The sequence below is a fragment of the Ochotona curzoniae genome, unplaced genomic scaffold (assembly GCF_017591425.1).
Source record: "Ochotona curzoniae isolate NIBS_2020 unplaced genomic scaffold, NIBS_Ocur_1.0 patch356, whole genome shotgun sequence".
Classification (NCBI taxonomy): domain Eukaryota; kingdom Metazoa; phylum Chordata; class Mammalia; order Lagomorpha; family Ochotonidae; genus Ochotona; species Ochotona curzoniae.
Window position 1 is genome coordinate 975627 of NW_024466924.1, and position 12702 is coordinate 988328.

The window sequence follows — 12702 nt, forward strand, 5'->3', positions numbered from 1 at the left end:
GATCGGCGCATCCACCGCTGCTGCCACTTGGGGAGGGAATAATCGGACGGAAGATCTTCCTCTCTGTCTCTCCTCTCTGTATATCCGCCTTTCCAATAAAAAAATAATAAAAATAAATCTTTAAAAAAAAAAGATCTTGTATCTTTGCAAGCTGTGGTATGTATTGTTTGGGAATTCAAGAGGAGAAAAGACAGCCAGCTAAAGGAAAAAAGCAAGAAGGTCCCCGAGCCCTTGTCACCATAGTAACGCGTCCGCCGGGTGCCTGGATACACAGATACCTCAGAAGGAAGCCGTTTGGGATCAGGAGAAAGTTTCTTTCCCTTCTACGGCGAAGGGAGTAGGGTGAACGGAGACTCGGGGCCGAGTCTTGGAGACCGAGGCCGGGATCGCGAAGGCAGGAGGAGCTCTCCCTTCTCTTTACCGACGTTTTCGCTTCTCTTCACCAACCCCTGTCCCTTTGTCTCTTGGAAACTCTTCCTTTTGACTGGCAGGGTAAGGAGGACTCCGTTTGCCTTTCGAGGGTGATACCTAAGGACAGAAATTAGGCCGCCCCCCAGAAAGGCTTTTCGCCCTTCCTAGACGATGGAAAGCCGTTTAGGAAGGGGCGTTTTTAACAGGCTTCAGCTGTGTGGAGGTAGGAGGCGAGAGTACCAGCAGGAAGGTGAATTAGGAGGCAATGTAGTGGCCCTGAAACAGGGTGGTGTGGAGCCAGGCATGAAGAGTACTGAAATTCCTTTAAAAAAAAAAAAGATTTATTTATTTATTGGAAAGTCAGATATACAGAGAGGAGGAGAGACAGAGAGGAAGATCTTCCGTCCGATGATTCACTCCCCAAGTGAGCGCAACGGCCGATGCTATGCCGATCCGAAGCCAGGAGCCAGGAACTTCTTCCAGGTCTCCCACACAGGTGCAGGGTCCCAAAGCTTTGGGCTGTCCTCCACTGCCTTCCTAGGCCACAAGCAGGGAGCTGGATGATGGGAACTGGAGCTGCTGGGATTAGAACCAGTGCCCATATGGGATCCCGGGGCGCGTTCAAGGTGAGGACCTTAGCCGCTAGGCCACACCGCCGGGCGCAAGTACTGAAATTCTTAAGGTACTTTACATGTACCAGTAACAGGAATATTAGGGAATGGAGAATAGGAGAGAGAAGCCAAGGATGACTTCAGATTTTTTATTATTATTATTATTTGAAAGAGGTAGAAAGAGAGCCCTTCTAACCACTGCCGCAGTACCTAAATGGTATTTCTTCCGGGTATCCCACGCGGGTGCAGGGTCCCAAAGCTTTGGGCCGTCCTCAGCTGCCTTCCCAGGCCACAAGCAGGGAGCTGGATGGGAAGTGGAGCTGCCGGGATTAGAACCAGTGCCCATATGGGATCCTGGGATCCCATATGGGATCAAGGCGAGGACTTTAGCTGCTAGGCCATGCTGCCAGGCCCAGGGATCAATTTTTTCTTAAAGATTTTTATTATTATTATTGGAAAGTCAAATATATGGAGAGGAGGGGAGACAGGAAGAACTTCTGTCCACTGATTCACTCGCCAAGTGGCCACAACAGCCAGAGCTATGCCGATCCGAAGCCAGGTGCCAGGAGCTCTTCCAGGTCTCCCACGCGGGTGCAGGTTCCCAAGGCTTTGAGCTGTCCTTGACTGCTTTCCCGGGCCACAAGCAGGGAGCTCGGTGGGAAGTGGGACTGCTGGGATTAGAACCAGTGCCGATATGGGATCCTGGCACTTGCAAGGTGAGGACTTTAGCTGATAGGCTACTGTGCCAGGCCCCTACAAAGGTTTCTTAACCATGAAATAAAACACTATTTTCCATAATGCTTTCTGAATTATTTGTGGGTTAGTGAGATGGTGTTATTTATTTACTTATTTTCAATGGCAGTGATGGTGAGAGAAAGAGAGACAGAACCTCCATTTACTGGTTCACCCTCAGATGGCTACAAAACTCAGGGTTGGGCCAGGCAGAAGCCATGAACTAGAAGTTCCATCCAAATCTCCCATGTGCCCGGTTGTTCCTCAAGCATGTGGACCATCATTTGCTGCTTTCCCAGGCACATTAGCAGGAAGCTGAATCAGAAACAGAACAGTGAGGACTCAAATCCTGCCACTTGGATACGAGATGCTGCAGTTTCAAGGGGCAGCTTACCCTGTCATGCCACACTGTTGGCTCTGTAATATTTTTAAAAATAAAATATGATAAAATTGGAAGCCTGCATAGCATCAGCATCCCCATGGACACCAGTTCTAGTCCTGGCTGCTCTACTTCCCAACCAGCTCCCTGCTTATAGCCTGAAACGCAGCTGAAGATGACTCAAGTTCTTGGGACCCTGCACTCACATGCAAGTTCTGGAGGAAGTTCCTGGCTTCTGGCCTTGTATCTGATTAGTTCACCTTGGGCCGTTGTGCCCATTTGGGAAGTGAACCAAAAGAGCGATTTCTCTCTTTCTCTCTCTCTCTTTCTCTCTGTAAATGTGCCTTAAAAAAAAAAAAAGTTTGAGCCCGGCGCCGTGGCCTAGCGGCTAAAGTCCTTGCCTTGAATGCGCCAGGATCCCATATGGGCACCGGTTCTAATCCCGGCAGCTCCACTTCCCATCCAGCTCCCTGCTTGTGGCCTGGGAAAGCAGTTGAGGACAGCCCAAAGCCTTGGGACCCTGCACCTGTGTGGGAGACCTGGAAGAAGTTCCTGGCTCCTGGCTTCGGATCGGCATAGCTCCGGCCATTGCGCTCACTTGGGGAGTGAATCATCGGACGTAAGATCTTCCTCTCTGTCTCTCCTCTCTGTATATCCGCCTTTCCAATGAAAAAATAATAAAAATAAATCTTAAAAAAAAATAAATAAAAATAAAAATATATATGACAGAATCAGAAGCAGCAGTCCATATCACACACAGGGTTTCAATGGAACTCTTGTTTGAGTTTTCCTGTATGAGCATATAAGTTAATGCCAGGTATGCGTTATTGTGTCAGTTAGTGTTGTCCTTGAAGAAAACCATTGGCACAATTACGAGTTTAATAAGTGATCTGTTTACAAATATGTATAGATCAGGGCGAGCATGGTAGTGCAAAAAGCTAATCCTCAGCCTGCGTTGACATCCCGGATTGTCCTGACTGCTGCGCTTCTCGCCCAGCTCCCTGCTTGTGGCTTGGGAAAGCAAATGGAATGCCTGTAATCAATATCTGCCTGCCTACTGCAGGCCTCGGCCCCAACTTTCTTGTTCATGTGCCTGGATGGAAGGCAGCAGATAGAGTATTTTTTTTTAACATTTATTTATTTTTATTGGAAAGTCAGGTATACAGAGAGGAGGGAGACAGAGAGGAAGATCTTCCATCCGCTGATTCACTCCCCGGGTGGCCACAACAGCTGGAGCTGAGCTGATACGAAGCCAGGAGCCAGGAGCCTCTTCTAGGTCTTTCATACAGGCACAGTGTCCCAAGGCTTTGGGGCGTCCTTGAGTATTTTCCCAGGTCAGAAGCAGGAAGCTAGATGGGAAGTAAACCTGCCAGGAAACAAACTGGCACTCATATGGGATTCTGGCATGTGAAAGGCAAAGACTTTAGCCACTAGGTTACTGCAGCAGGCCCTAGCAGATGAAGTCTTAAGCAACCTTCTTGGGAAACCAGATGGAGTTTCCCTGCTTTGGCCTGGGCTAGCTAGGGCTGTTGGAGGCATTTAGGGAATGAAGTAGTCTCTCATTCTTGTCAGTCTGCTTTTAAAATAAAGACATTAAAAATGCTAGTGTTGGGCATTAATGCACTTAAAGAAGAGGTTTGAAAAGTGAATATGTCTTCTGTCTTGGCAGGCAGGTAATTAAGCAGACCTCCTGGTAGACCTGCACCCCCCAGTGTCAGTGCTGAATTCAGCTCTGGGACTCCCATACTATGCAAAGGAAGAAGTAAGCCACAGCTCTTGTAATTCTTTAATTTTATGCTAATGGAAGAGGGTTAGAAATAACTGAAACATCATTCAGTACTCTTTTTTTTCTTTACAATTTATTTTTGTTGGAAAATAGATTTATAGAGAGGAGAGGGAAAGATCTTCCATCTGCTGCTTCACTCTCCAGATGGCCACAATGGCTAGAGCAGGACCAATCTGAAGCCAGGAGCTTCTTCCAGGTCTCCCACATGGGTGCTGGGTCCCAAGGCTTTGGGCTGTCCTCAGCTGCTGTCGTGGCCACACTCAGGGAACTGGATGGGAAATGGATTAGCTGGGACACAAACAGGTACCCTTATGGCATGTTGATGCTAGCAGGTGGAGGATTCGTTAGTTGAGCCGTTGCACCGCCCCCTCAGCACTCTCTTAGACTAATATCTGTTTCCTTTCCATATTAAATCACTACAGTTTTTGGAAATTAGAAACGTATCATGGAGGATAATGAGGATAACTCAGAAAGAATGGAAAGGTATGTCTAAAATTCTAATTTATTGTGCGTGTTTACATATATATTTAAATGTTTTTTATTAAACTGTGTGTACAATTTCTCTTTGCTGTGTAGCAAATGCCCTATAGCTTGTTGACCTCAAGTATAAATCTATTATTTCACCTTGTTGCTGGGGGAGTGGTCAAAGAGTTTGGCAATTTTTTTTAGATTTATTTATTTTATTGGAAAGGCAGATATACAGAGAGGAGGAGAGACAGAGAGGAAGATCTTCCGTCCGATGATTCACTCCCCAAGTGGCAGCAACAGCCGGTGCTGTGCTGATCTGAAGCCAGGAGCCAGGAACTTCTTTTCGGGTCTCCCACGCAGGTACAGGGTCCCAAGTCTTCGGGCTGTCCTTGACTGCTTTCCCAGGCCACAAGCAGGGAGTTGGATGGGAAGTGGAGCTGCCAGGACCAGAACCGGTACCCATATGGGATCCCAGCACATTCAAAGCAAGGACCTTAACCATTACACTATCGTGCTGGACCCGAGTTTGGCAATAGTTTAACTGAACGTCCTGACTTGGGGCGTCTGGAATGGCTGAGGTTGGAAGGAGGAGTCTGCAGGCATCTCAGACTTGGTCGGGGCTGGAGCAGGTCTACTTCCAAGATGATTGATTTGCATGGTTGGGAGGTAGTTGCTGATTGCCTGCATAGACTTGCCTAGTTTCTCACCCTCGCAGTCATCTCCACAGTGCTGCCTGTTTGTCCTCTTCAGAAATCCACAGGAGTGAGGCCACAGCTGCAAAGTCTTCAGTCTGTCGCCTACCTTTACAAGCCACACTCTGTGATTTCCCCAACATCCTTTCCGTTAACTGAGTTACTCCTGTTCGGTGTGACAGAAACTACATAAAAACATGAATCAGAGCATGAGAATCATTTGGGCACCTTGCTGACTGTCAGGCACGTCTGCTTTCACTATTGATGAGACCAGTTTAGTTAGTACCTAAATATGGTGCAAGGAAAAAGATTCTGGCTCACATTTACATTGCCAAGTAGTGTGAGTGAACTACTTGAATCTTTTTTTTTTTAAAGATGTGTTTTATTTATTTAAAAGGCAGAGCTAGAGAAAGGGAGCAAGGATTGTCCCATCTGCTGGTTCTTTGCCCAAATGGTCATACTGACCAAGTCAATATCAGGCTCAAGCCAGGAGGCAGGAGCTTCTTCTGGGTCTCCCACACATGTGCAGGGGTAAAAGCATTTGGGTCACCTGCTGCTGCTTTGCCAGGTGCATTATCAGGGAGCTGGACGGGAAGTGGAGCAGCCAGGACACAAACCAGTGCCCCCTACAGTGTGCCAGCATCTCAGGCAGCAGCTGTACTCACTATGCCATGGCACTAGCCCCTTTAAAAAAATTTAGTTATCACACACACACACACACACACACACAGAGGGCGCTTGTATCTACTGCTTCATCCGTTAGAAGCCTATGGCAGCCAAAATCAGGACCCAGGAGTGCTATCCTGTCATGTGGATGACAGAAACTGAATCAATCAAGCCATCACCACTGCCTCAAGGGTCCTTTATTACCGGGAAACTGGAATCAGAAGCTGAGTATAAAACCCAAGTGCTCTGTTGGGAGATGATGTCTTTTTTTTTTTTTTTTTTTTAGATTTATTTTTATTATTTTGTTATTGGAAAGGCAGATGTACAGAGAGGAGAGACAGAGAGGAAGATCTTCCATCCAATGATTCACTCCCCAAGTGAGCGCAACGGGTCGATACTATGCCGATCCGAAGCCAGGAGCCTCTTCCGGTCTCCCACGCGGGTGCAGGTTCCCAAGGCTTTGGGCCGTCCTCGACTGCTTTCCCAGGCCACAGGCAGGGAGCTGGAAGGGAAGCGGGGCTGCCGGGATTAGAACCGGCGCCCATATGGGATCCCGGGCGTGCAAGGCGAGGACCTTTAACCACTTGCGCCACCGCGCCGGGCCCTGGGAGATGATGTCTTAACTACTTGGCTGAGCACGCTGTGTATATTTATTAAACCGTCACTTGTTTACCTTAGGTTGGTCAACATGAGGCATATTTAGCAAAATCACATACAAACACTTTTTAAAATATTTTTTAATCCAACTTGAATAAAATTACATTCTATGACATTAAATGATAATATATGACAATGACTCTATAGCATATGGCCATACAGACTTCACAGGAGCCATTCTGTGTGCTGCCTGAATTTGGTTTAAATAATTCTTCCACATTGGTCACTGACTTATTTTTTTCTTTGCTTAGAGACACGTCAGAAAGCGCAAACCTTCCACCAAAACTTTGGCTTTCTGAAGTGATGATGTCAGTGGTTGGCGAACCACCTACTGCTAAAGAGAGAGAAGAAGAAATCAGGAAGGAACCAGAGGCAGAAATCCCAGAGCAACTCTCCCTTCTGGATGTGCTGAGGATCTTAGCAGTTCTGGAAGACACCACAGACCAGCTGTCTATTCTGAACTACATCATGCCCGTTCCGTTGGAAAGAAAACAGAGCACCATTATGGTACAGACACTCACTCACTTGAAGTGCCTTTCTCATCGTTTGAGTTCTCTCCTGTTGGTGGTACTCGATCCACTCCGCTTAACTTGGGTGATGGCACTTTCATCGTGGATAAGTGATTACAGTAGTCACTGGGAGTTTGTGCTTTCAGCTGATGGAGTATTAGCCCCACGGCTGAAGGTACAGCCATAACCTTTTCTAACTTGTTAATTGACATTATCTTAAAATGCCTGAAGTTAGGTCAATCTTAATACATGTTGGGCATCCTTAATACAAAAATCTAAAATCCAAAATGCTGCTTGGAAATCTAAAGCATTTTGAGTGCCAACACACTGCTCAAAAAGTTTCAAATGTTAGGGCTGGCATTGTGATGCAGTGGGTTAAGCTGCTGCTTGGCACGCTCACATTTCATATCACAATGTCTAAGATCCAGTTCTGTCTCCAGTTCCCATCCAGCTCCCTACTAATGTGACCAGGATTTAGCAGTAGATGGTCCAGGTGTTGGGTTCCTGCTACCACATGGGAGACCCGGAAGAAGCTCCTGGCTCCTGGCTTCAGTCTGGCCCAGCCCCAGTTGTTGTGGCTATTTGGAGAGTAAAACCATTGGATGGACAATGTCTCTGTCTCCCCTTTTCCTATGATTCTGCCTTCCAAATAAGGGAGGAAGTGAGGAAGAAGCCTTACAGTTCCTCTGTATTTCTTAAGAGAGAGAGAGAAAGAGAGAGAGAGAAAGAAATAAGAAGGGGCTGGTGCTGTGGGTCAATAGGCTAATCCTCTGTCTGCTGGTGCCAGTATCCAGTATGGGTCCTGATTCATATCCTGACTGCTCCAGTTCCCAGCCAGCTCCCTGTGTATGGTCTGGGAAAGCAGCAGAGGAAGGCCCAAGTCCTTAAGCCCCTGTAACCATGTGGGAAACCCAGAAGAAGTTCCTGATTCCTGTCTTTGGATCCTGTCTTTTGGATCTTTCTCTGTGTGTCTCTCTGTCTTTCTGTAAATCTGCCTTTCAGATAAAAATAAATGAATTTTAAAAGAAAAGAATAATTCATGTTTTATGGCATTTTGAATTTCACTTTAAGAGTTAAGGGTGCTCAGTTGATAAAAATCTATATATTCATTTTTTTAATATAAGAGAGCTCTTTTTGAAAAAATTTTGTTTATTTTTTCATAGAAAAGGCATATTTACAGAGAGAAGGAGAAACAGAAAGATCTTTATCTGTTGGTTCACTCCCCAAATGGTCACAATGGCTGGAACTAAACCAACTTGAAGCCAGGAGCCAGGAGCTTCTCCCTGGTTGCCCACATGAGTGCAGGGTCCCAACACTTTTAGGCCGTCCTCGACTGCTTTCCCAGGCCACAAGCAGGGAGCTGGATGGGAAGTGGAGCTGCCGGGATTAGAACTGGCGCCCATATGGGATCCCGGGGAGTTCAAGGTGAGGACTTTAGCTGTGAGGCCACAGCGCCAGGCCCTCCCCCTTGTAATTGTTCCCTAAACAGTATGCATTTTGTACATAGCATGTGCTTTGTATTAGAGGGCTTGAGTAACATGGAGATCATTGGCAGTATATTGGAGGATGTACTACTGTGTTTAAGGGCCAAGATCATCTGCAGAGTTAGTGTGCGTTGTCGGAGTGACGGAGCTGCAGCAGATCCCTCACAGTTACCAAGGCACAGCTATAGACTTACTGAAATCAAGACTGAGTTGTCCCATCCATCTTGTTTCCCAGTTGCTAAAAGCCAACTGAACACTAGGGGGAGGAAATTCAACTTGAACATTGCTTTCATTGAAAATAACTTGCCCTTGGATCTGCCACAACCTGCTTGTTTCAATATTGAGCTGTGTTCCCCTCAGTCATTACATTGACATTGATGTTTTGGACTCCTCTGAGCACCAGAGTTATTAAAAAAGAAAAACTTAACTTAGGCCCAGCAGCGTGGCCTAGTGGCTAAAGTCCTTGCCTTGAATGCACCCGGGATCCTGTATGGGCACTGGTTCTGGTCCCAGCAGCTCCACTTCCCATCCAGCTCCCTGCTTGTGGCCTGGGAAAGCAGTTGAGGATGGCCCAAAGCCTTGGGACCCTGCACCCACGTGGGAGACCCAGAGGAAGTTCCTGGCTCCCGGGCTTTGGATTGGCACAGCTCCAGCCATTGTGGTCACTTGGGGAGTGAATCATTGGACAGAGGATCTTCCTCTCTGTCTCTCCTCCTCTCTGTATATCTGACTTTCTAATAAAAATAAATAAATCTTTTTAAAAAATTAAAAAATAATAAATAAAAAAAAACATTCCTCTACGTTTCATCTTGGGCACTTGAAAAATAGCATTATTTACAGAAGACTAGAAATAAGTATGAACTTTTAGAAAAGAACATGGACTAAATGTCCAATCCATTATAAAAACAAACTTTTAAAACAGCAAAATAGAAAAAAAAAACTGGATTTCAAATTTTTTACACCGAAATAAACCCAACTTTTTTTTTTAAAAAGATGTATTCATTTATTTGAGTGACAAAAAGACCGAAAGAGATTCCCCATTGACTGGTTTATTCTCCAAATGACTGTAACGGCTGGGCCAGAGACAAGAAGCAGGAAAGCCATCCTGCCTTCCACAGGGGTCTTAGGGACCCTAAATCTTGGGCCCTCTTCCACTGATATCCCAGGAGTATCAACAGAGAATTGGATTGGAACTTGGAGCAGTTGGGACTCTAACCATGGATTCCAGCATGGTGGAATCTAACCCAGGATTCTAACCTGGTGTGGTAACCTAGCAGCTAAGGTCCTTATCTTGCACACACCAGGATCCCATTTGGGCGCAGGGTGTAACCCCAGCAGCCCCACTTTCCATGCAGCTCCCTGCTTGTGGCCTGGGAAAGCACACCCTGCACCCACCTGGGGGATGCGGAGGAGGCTCTGAGCTCCTGCTTCGGATTGGCTCAGCTCCAGCTGTTGGGGCTGCTAGGGGAGTGAGGCAACGGACAGATGGCCTTCCTTGCCTCCTCTCCTCCTCTCTGTATATTTGACTTTGCAATAAAAAATAAATAAAGATTTTTTAAAAGTATTTACAGTAATCCAAGATCTCTAAGACATTCTATCTGCTCATAGAACATTATCTGGTAGAGAGCTTTTATACATACTTCCTATGCGGTAAATACCTGTTAACAGAGATATTGCACAGTAAGCTCTAGCTGTGATGACAGTGTTAAAGGCTCCCAAGGGGTGAGTTGGAGTATGACAGAGGGAATATGGGAGGAAGGCAGGAAGACATCAAGTTGTGTGTGACTGAAGGAAAGGATGTTTCCTATGAGGTTGAAAAGTGTATTAAGAAGCCCTGTTTCCTAGAATATTGTCTCTTTTTAAAAAAAAAAAAAAAAGTCTTAACATCATTTGTTGTTAGAAAGATGCCGGTAGCCTGGAAAAGTCGATGATCTCAACAGCTATGAAAATGTCCAGTCCATCTACAATTAAAGGAAAGCAGCCAGAAGCCCGAAAAGGAGGCCAATTTGGTGTAGAACATAATGCCACGCAGGATTCCATCTTTAAAAAACCTACGTGGCAAACCATAATGACAATGGAGACACTGAAGAAAATTCAGAATGATAGGTAAGGAAATGAGCCTGTTTGGAAATGTAATGCTGCTTTTATGCATAGATGTAAGGTTGCATACAAGGGGGGCGGTGGCAGCAGGGCAGGTGGCATGGAGAATGCATATAAGGATGGCTGATGGCTGTCTTCTCTTAGGAGTTAGTCCATTTATCCAAAACAGCTGGTGATAAGATTAGCTACAGACTGCCTAGAGGAGGTGTGGTACAGTTCAAAGCATGGTGGTTTTGAACTGTAGGGTTAGGGTTAAGGTTAGGTTTGGGCTAGGATCTTGGGCAAATGATTGCATCTTTGCTTCCAATTTGTATTTAACTTAAGTTTTTAAATTTTTGATTAATGGGGTAGAGTGGAAGGAAAATAAAATTTTGATTACCATGCAATGCTTGTACATTTTTTTCAAGGCATAGTGCAATAGCTCAACACATAGATACAGAGTGAATTTATCGAAGTAGACTACTAGCTTTTCCATTATCTTTCCTTTGCGTTTGGAAAACAACAGTAATCACCATGGGGGGAGGGTTAGGGGAGGGGTGGGGGGGAATCCAGTGCCTATAAAACTGTATCACATAATACAATGTTATTAACATTAAAAAAAAAGGAAAACAGTAACAACCTAGTGGCATTAATATAAGTATACACCAGGGCCATGGCATAGCAGGTAAATCTGCTATCTGTGACAGCTCATGTGGATATCGGTTCAAGTCCCAGCTGCTCCACTTCTAGTCCAGCTGCCTGCTAATGGTCTGGGAGATCTTCCATCTGCTGGTTCACTCCCCAAATGGCTGCAACAGCAGGATCTGTGGTGGACCAAGGCTAGGAGCCAAGAACTTCCTCCATGTTTTTCATGTGGTTGCAAGGACTCAGGTAATTGGAGTGTTTTTGGCTTCTTTCTCAGGTGCATTGTCAGGGACATGGATTCGAAGTAGAGCAGTCAAGAATTGAACAGTATCCATATGGGGTACCAGAGCCACAGCCCAAGGATTAGCCTGCCATGTCCCTGGGTGGACCCACTTCCCCTTTCATTTATAACTCTGTCTCAGCTTCTCTCTGTTACCTCTGTCATTCAAATAGGTAAATAAGCAAATCTTAAAAAAAAATGTAGTTGTACCTGTTTTTGAATGTTATGTGAATAATACTAGAGATTATTATATCTAGAGAAACATGCCTCATTAACCTCTCTGGTTTCTCTATCCAGACGATTTTTCAATAATATCATTACAAATACCATGCAGGACTTGAGAGAGTCGGGCACGTTCACCAGTCTCCTGCAAGCTTTGAGCAGAGAGAGGGAAAACAAAAAGCACTTCTACGATGTCATTGCCAGGTCAGAATAATGTGTGATTTGTGTTGATGTATTTTTAAGGACACTTGACAAAAGCCCTTGGTTTCTAAAACAAGCCCAATCTGTGCTTGCCAGGGAAGATAACTGGAATCCAGAAACTTGGGTACCATTCCCCAGAGCTGTAACAGTTCCTGAAGGGATGGAGAAACAGGATGGGTTAGAAGACCTATTCATTAAAACAATGGATATTAAATACAGGAAGTACATAAACTCCCAATAGATATATTCTGAAAAGATCTTCACCACAACACATCTTGAAATGTACATGAGAGAAATATCAGATTACCTTAAAAGAATCTCTAATTTGATTAATAGCTGATTTCATGTCAGAAACCCTACAGGCTTGGAGAGAAAACAAAACAAAACAAAAACTGTTAGCTCAGAATACTGTACCCTATGAAATTCTCATTTGAAAACAAAGGTAAAATAAAGACCTTTCAAAAGAAACAAGTTAGAAGTATTTGCCACTGCTTATACCAGCCTTACAAATAATATTTAATGATAGACAACATCATGCAAGAATGTGAATGCAGAAAATTCACCTACTGAAGGCACAAGGTACAAAACAAACAATGGGAATGTGTATGAAAAAATAGCAAGACTATGTCATTACTTACTGATAATGCCCTTGGATATAAATGGCCTAAATTTTCAAATGAAGACAAACTGGGAGCCAATGTTGTGATATAGCTATTTAAAATCATCTCTTGTGATGCTGGCATCCTGTATGGTTGACAGTTCGTGTCCAAGTTGCTCCACTTCCAGCCTACCTCCATGGTAATGTGCCTGGGAAAGTGATGGAAGATGGCCTAAGTACTTGAGTGGGCCCCCGACTCACATGGGAGTCTTGGATAAAGCT

The 12702-nt window shown here is 45.1% G+C and overlaps 1 protein-coding gene across 2 annotated transcripts in view; it reads left to right on the plus strand.

The window, feature by feature from the left end:
• Positions 1 to 3933: 3933 nt before the first annotated feature.
• The window catches only part of LOC121167273 (dynein regulatory complex protein 9-like), a 33112-nt gene continuing 24343 nt past the window's right edge, over positions 3934 to 12702 (plus strand). Inside the window, exons 1-5 of one of the 2 annotated variants that reach the window (XM_040996712.1) lie at positions 3934 to 3943; positions 6656 to 6909; positions 7626 to 7660; positions 10310 to 10501; positions 11697 to 11825. In XM_040996712.1, coding sequence (XP_040852646.1) covers positions 3934 to 3943; positions 6656 to 6909; positions 7626 to 7660; positions 10310 to 10501; positions 11697 to 11825 — 620 coding nt within the window. Of the gene's footprint in view, positions 3944 to 4332; positions 4403 to 6653; positions 6910 to 7625; positions 7661 to 10309; positions 10502 to 11696; positions 11826 to 12702 lie in introns of those variants that run through there. The other variant, XM_040996711.1, reaches the window with a different exon arrangement.